Source organism: Acanthisitta chloris, unplaced genomic scaffold, assembly GCF_000695815.1.
Source record: "Acanthisitta chloris isolate BGI_N310 unplaced genomic scaffold, ASM69581v1 scaffold9256, whole genome shotgun sequence".
Classification (NCBI taxonomy): Eukaryota; Metazoa; Chordata; class Aves; order Passeriformes; family Acanthisittidae; genus Acanthisitta; species Acanthisitta chloris.
The window spans coordinates 30,318-37,180 of NW_008679708.1; the positions used below are offsets into that span (position 1 = coordinate 30,318).

General features: G+C 39.6%; 1 protein-coding gene across 1 annotated transcript in view; it reads left to right on the plus strand.

The window, feature by feature from the left end:
- Positions 1 to 6,197, plus strand: part of SPO11 (SPO11 meiotic protein covalently bound to DSB) — a gene marked incomplete at its 5' end in the record, with an annotated part of 10,182 nt that extends 3,985 nt beyond the window's left edge. Inside the window, 8 exons of the mRNA XM_009077410.1 lie at positions 981 to 1,067; positions 2,382 to 2,418; positions 2,641 to 2,750; positions 3,653 to 3,752; positions 4,212 to 4,249; positions 5,106 to 5,182; positions 5,378 to 5,489; positions 6,078 to 6,197. Of these exons, the coding sequence (XP_009075658.1) occupies positions 981 to 1,067; positions 2,382 to 2,418; positions 2,641 to 2,750; positions 3,653 to 3,752; positions 4,212 to 4,249; positions 5,106 to 5,182; positions 5,378 to 5,489; positions 6,078 to 6,197 (681 nt within the window). The remainder of the gene's footprint in view (positions 1 to 980; positions 1,068 to 2,381; positions 2,419 to 2,640; positions 2,751 to 3,652; positions 3,753 to 4,211; positions 4,250 to 5,105; positions 5,183 to 5,377; positions 5,490 to 6,077) is intronic.
- Positions 6,198 to 6,863: the final 666 nt, after the last annotated feature.

Genomic DNA, 6,863 nt, shown 5'->3' on the forward strand with positions numbered 1-6,863 from the left:
GGAATGACATAAATAAAGTGTCTTTGGTACAAATGAAGCTTTATCATAGCACTCAAAAGTTTCTTTCTTCCCAGAAAATTCATAGAATCATAGAATTTAGGGGTTGGAACAAACCTTACTGACCACACAGTCCCAACCCCTTGCCCTGGGCAGGGACACCTCCTCACTAGATCAGGTTTCTCAAGGCTCATCCAGCCTGGCCTTGAACACTGCTAGGGCTGGTTTGGTACAAATGAAGCTTTATCATAGCACTCAAAAGTTTCTTTCTTCCCAGAAAATTCATAGAATCATAGAATTTAGGGGTTGGAACAAACCTTACTGACCACACAGTCCCAACCCCTTGCCCTGGGCAGGGACACCTCCTCACTAGATCAGGTTTCTCAAGGCTCATCCAGCCTGGCCTTGAACACTGCTAGGGCTGGGGCAGCCACCACGTCCCTGGGCAACCTGTGCCAGTGTCTCACCACCCTACAAGAAAAAACTTTTTTCTCACATCCAACATAGACTTTCAGGTTGCTAAAATGGTCTTGAACCTGATCCTCTTCTGTAGTGGACTTCATAGAGTTTGTTGCTCCAAAGAGTTTGGGACAAACTGGCAGCTAAAATCACAGGGGCTTTGCTATGGCAGTGTTAAACTTTAGAGTGCCACACACCTGTTCAGCAGTTGGTACTCAAATGATTTGCTAACTTGGAGATTAAATGAAAATTTGAAGTACATCAGAGATGTAACCTCCTATCAAATTCACTGGTATCTTATGCCCTACAAGAATTCCTTTGTACCTAAAATTATTTATTGTAAGTCTGTCTTTGTGTCCATTGTGACAACAGCATTGTTTAGTGTTTAAAAGGCTGATGGCAGTCAGTAACTGGTTATTCCCAGCCAGAATTTTTCCAGAATTTTCTTGTTTTGCCTGTGCAATGTGGCAACATGACAGCCTATAACTTCCCATTTACCGTTCACAACTCCCTGTTTTTTCCAGCTGTCTACAACTCAAGGTTTTGTTGCTGGTAATTTGAGTTACACTGAGGAAGATGGTACAAAAGTGAATTGCACCTGCAGTGCAACAGTATGTATTGTCAAACAGTAACAGCAATTCACAGCATCTCCTTTGCAAGGTATCCTGCATTTCTTGTAGCTCAGGTCACTGCATACATTACACAGACCTGTGCTTGTGGCAAACAGAGACATTACCAAGAAAAAAGGAGGGATAAAAAATATGCTTAACTGTATTGCAATACTGAAGCTCAGCTATATAGCCACCAGGAATTAATCCTTTGGAGATGTTTTTTAGCATTACCTTCTACCACAGGAGCCTTGCAAAGGGAGATGTATATATATCGTATTTTTTGTTTTATATTAGTGTTCTGTCAAATGAATGCTCTGAACCAAAAAGTCCTGGGCAATCTGAACCAAAGAATTCTGGGCACTCTGAACCAAAGAGTCCTGGGCACTCTGAACATATATAATTTCTGCCACAATAGTTTGATTTCTAGCAGAATAAGGAAACAAGTCAAAAGTAGTTTGAGGAGTTGAATCTCAGTTCAATGGACCTAGTCCTGAAAGATTTCCTAGAGCCATGCAGAGTATGAAAGCAGGAACAAAACTCAAATTTGTGAGCCTAAGTTGGTCATTTCAATATAGAAAGACAATGTTAGCTGCCCATTACACTTTGTTTTTAAGCAGACCATAAAGTCTTCTGTTATTAATGCTCTTCCACAGCTCTTCATACTTTTATTTGCTGAGTTGTTCCACCCTGGCACCGGAGGTGATTCAGCAGTCAGAAGTAAAAACAGACCACACACTTCAATATATACATTCTCTTTGGCTAAGCTCTTCCCCCAGTTCCTGTTTTCTCACCCATATGTTTGCCAGACTGAGCCAATCTTAACAGGAGATGCAAAGTAAACATTACTATGTCTTCATGTTGTGGCTCCAAAATACTTATAAAATCAAGTTACAGGTTAATAAAAGAAAAGGTTTAATGGTCTTCCAAGAAGAACACTCCAATGTTTTAAGCCTGTATTAAATTTTCGATCCTCATACCAAGCAGGCTGTTTTCCTGGCTGAGATAGATAAAGGGTTAATCAGGACATTGTTATTATCTGTCGTGTCCATATGATGAAAAACTTTCTGCAGCAGTGGCATGAACACTTTTGAAAAGCATCTCCTTCTAACAGGACTCCCAGACAACCACACAATAAAGCAGGATATGAATGACTGAACACACTTGTAAAGAGGTGAAAATGTCAGGACTGATCTGTATATAGAAGAGGAATGGTTGACTCAGGATGCAATTGTGTCCCTCATTACTTAATGTTGTTATTTTAAAATGTATAATTTTCTCTGTTTCAAATGATTAATCTCGTTTTTGTTGTTTTAGGCAGTCGCTGTGCCATCTAATGTTCATGGAATTAAAAGTATCCTTTGAGCAAGAACTCTTGTCATAGTCTGAAAACATAAAGTAAAAACAAGGAATATTCCAAGTTAAACAATGTTCTGGTAATTTTTTCTTTGCTCGTTGGCTCTGAAATTGAGTCATGATCACTGCTTTTGGCTCCAGAGCAGGTATTTCAGAGCAGTTAGTGGTAATTGATTGGTGTGATGGATCATTTTACATGCAGCTAGCCTTAACAGCATAGATTTAATCTCGCATGCCAAATTTGTGTTGATTGTGGAAAAAGATGCAACTTTTCAGAGGCTCCTGGATGATGACTTCTTCAGCAAAGTGTCCCCATGCATCATGATCACAGTATGCATCTTGCATTTCATATCCTCCAGCTAGACCTCATTTAAGTACTACTTAACGTTGTAGTGGTGCTCAAACTTGGGAAAAGATCATGATAAAATGAGTGTGATACATATTTAGCAGTAATTTGTTAAAGCTTATTACCCTCACAGAAATACAAAATGCACATTCTCAAGACTTACTTCCTCCTAACACATCCTTAGAGCCTGATAGCTTATCAGCTTCCTGTGCTGCTGCAAAGTTACTGCCACACTTGGTCTCAGAAAGGCTGGAACTGCTGAGTGACCTTTTGTCCTTCAGGATCTGAGGTTTTAGCAAACCCGAGTGAAACAGAATTGGTTGATTTTGGATTGTACTGAAAGAACTATGGAGCCTGGAGAATTCATAGGGAGGTGTAAATGCAATATCTACTTGTTCTGGGACAAATTTGGTCCACAATGAGGAAAAAGAGCATATCCCCCATGCCTAAGAGAGATAAACACTTCTACTATCCCACACAGCACCCAGGTTTAGTCAGTCATAGCTTGTTTTATGTTGTTCAATAGTGCCATAAATATTTGAGATGAAAAAAGTGGAATTTTTACACCAGCTTGTACAGACACCAGGGTGTGTCTATACCTCAGCTCCCAGACCTTATAAATTAGCTCCTTGAACAGAGGAATGTCTGATACTTGCACAGTGCCTGTAATCCAGAATGCCTGCAGGACTGCTCCCAGCCCACCCCTCCCTCCTCATGGAGGCAGAATGGGAGCACAGACCTCTCCCTGCAAAACAGCTGCTGGAGGAACACTGCTGCCAGCATTCTGTTTGTTTGCTTGCTTTTAAATGCCAACTGTAAACACATATGTAGCCAGATGTTGTTTTGGTTAACTTTAAATCTCTCTGATTTTATTTTCTTTCTTTAGGGAAGAGGAGTACCAGATCTCAATACAAGATTTTTGGTCAGGAAGCTGTGGGATACTTTTCAATTTCCTATTTTCACCCTTATGGATGCAGATCCACATGGTAAATCTATAAAGGTTCAACGGTACAAAAGGAAAGAAAAATTTGTTTAGAATGCCTTTTTTTTGCTCTTCTGGGAAGGGTCTGAGAGCACAGAATTCCATGTATCTACACTGATCCCACCTAGAATTTGGGAAAGCACAATGAGAAGCAGCTGCTCAAAGCAATAGTATTAAGAGATATGGATTACAGAGGATAAAGAAACTTTCCAGTGTGTAAAAGAGCTGATTAATTATCCTTGAATTTGAATTGACTCAGCATGAAACATGTAACTATACAAGGGTATATTATGCTCAAATTCTGATTATTTTGACATACTCTAAAATATTAGTAAGCCATAAAGAACTTCACTAATCATAAAGCTATAGGTTATGCCATAAAATTGAATTCTTAACATGTCTCCTTAAACATGCTCAGTGTGCAGATAAACACACCCTTGACTTTTGGTATTCTGTAACCTAGGTATAGAAATTATGTGTGTCTACAAGTATGGATCTGTGGTGAGTACTTTTTTCCACTTCAAATACATTGTTTTGTAGCCCAGCCTGGAAGCTCTGTTATTGCCCTTTAGCATTTTGTTTCAGCACAATGATACAGTTTTTAGGCCTTGTGTGTCTGCAGAAATGGCTTTTTCCTGCAACAAAATGAAACCGAGTCGCAATGACAAGTGTTTCAGTTCACTGTATTTCCCAGTTTTTTCCTGCTGCACAGGCAGTTTTCAGACAGTCCAAACAATTGTGTTCTCCATTTGGCCTTAGAAGAGGAATGAAGGCTGGAGAGACTTTGGGAGGAGGAGGAAGACCTAATTTGTGAGAAGGGTGATTCTCCACATAATCATGTTATGTTGGTAAAGATTTTGTTTTGGAGTGAGGATTCGCCTAGGGACTAGTGTGGAACATTATGGACTAAGAGGCAAAAGGAATAGGAAAGTGCTAACATTACATGGCTACAGATGAGGTACAGGAAGATAACATGGAAGGCAGGCAAAGGTGAAGGCAGAGGGCAGGAGCAGATGGCTGAACTGTTCAGCCATGGGGAAAGAACACCTAAAGTTAAAAAAAACCCAAAACTTCAGGAAGCTGTCAGATATTGATGATGCCAGAGTTCAAATAGATGTCATAACATATGCCTCAGGGATATGTCAGAACTTTTCAGGTGAGCTGTCACACCTTCAGCTCTCCCACAAAGGAGCTCTTTCCTGCCAAGGGATATGGTAAGCTTCACTTGCACTATGCTCTCCTATGCCAATCTGAGAGTGAAAATACTCAATTATCTTTGTAATAAAATCTGACCATGACCTTGCAAGGCACATATCTGAGATAACTTACACTGAAAAGCTGACCTTTCTTATTTTAGTCCATGTCTTTTGAGGCTCATCATCTCACTGTTCCGGCTATAAAGTGGCTTGGGCTCCTTCCATCTGATCTCAAGAGGTTAGTTATTTCCCCCAAAGAAATAGAAATAATCTTGTAGTTCATAGACAGGAAATGCAATCTGTCTTACTGCACAAAAATCCATTTAAATCCATTATTTTTGCATACATTGTTTTGGCTTAATATAAAGAAATTGGTTTGGAAAATATATTTTTACATGTGTGAGGAAATTTAATAACTTTATATTCTTTTCAGACTAAATATACCTAAAGATGCCCTGATTCCACTGACAAAGCAGGATGAAAATAAATTAGCAAGTATACAGAGGAGACCTTATATTTCTTGTCAGCCACTGTGGAAAAAAGAAGTATGTATAAACCTACTGTTTCCTATTTCTTACAACCCACAGGGAAAATCCTATTGTCTGCAGTCCTGTTCCTCTTCGTGACGACAAACTCTTACTATAGCAGAACCAGTGAGGTTTTGCAGCCCTAAAAGAAGGCAAGATGGAGAAAGTCCATGCCCTGGGATGTCTCTCAACGGCTCACAGAAGTGTTTTAAGCTTTCTTGCCATTAGACATCTGCTAATCTCATCCAACCTAACCCTCCCCTGGCAGAGTTTGAGTCTGTGCCCTCTTGTCCCACTGCTGGTTGTCTGGGAGAAGAGACCAACCCCCATCTGACTCCAACCTCCTGTCAGGGAGTTGGAGAGGGTGATAATGTTACAGAATATTTTACATCTTTACAAGCAGGGGAATGCCCACAGCACTTACTTGCTCAGTACTTGACCTCTAATCTTGCCTGTAGCTTTTAAAGCATAAATACCTCAATTTTTCAGTCACACTGACTTACAGTCCTACACGCACATCCAAGGAGAGCAACTCCTGTTGAAACTCTTACCTAACCCTGGATCAGGCTGTTACAGCTTCACACATTAATTTTTTTTTCTTTTTAGCTGGAAATTATGGCAGCATCCAAGCTGAAGGCTGAAATCCAGGTTTTGACTTCTCTCTCATCAGATTACCTTTCCAGAGTCTATTTACCAAACAAGCTGCAGTTTGGGGGATGGCTGTGAACATGGAAATGTTTTGCTATATATTGATTTATTTTGTTAACTTCTCTTAGAAAAAAAATGCAGGGACAGAGGAGTATGTCTCAGCTTGTTGTCAGGATTCTTTATCACTGCATCAAGATTATATATTTTCTGATTTTCCTCTTTCAAACCATAAGAAAAATTATGATTTTTTTTACAGAATACTGTTGCTTCCATTCTGTGGTTTCTGCAGTGTAACAGTGCCAAACTCACTGGTACACACAGAAAAGATAATGAAGTGTGTTCTTTCTGGCCAGAAAAATGTTAAGTTCAGAAATGTTATCCAAGAACTGCTTTGCTTTCTGTCTTAGAGCACAAGATGATGCTGTACCAAGGTCTTTATTTTTGAAGGGACTAAAAGAGTTTGTCAACAGTTTATTGCAAATGTCTCACTTTGGAAATTATTTTAAGAACAGCATCGTGGGGTTTTGTGTTTGCTGTAAATTCAGACCAAAGGGTCAGAGATAATTCTTTGTTACTGCACAGCTCAAGCAGCTATAAATGTTCCCACAACCAAATTACTACTTGTCTTCAATGAACAAGCAAGCAGATGTTACTGATTAAGAATTTAATAAACAATCCTGTTAACGATGCACATCATAACAGAATCCCTTGCTCGGTCTCTTTATTTAGTTGGCTCTAAAGCAG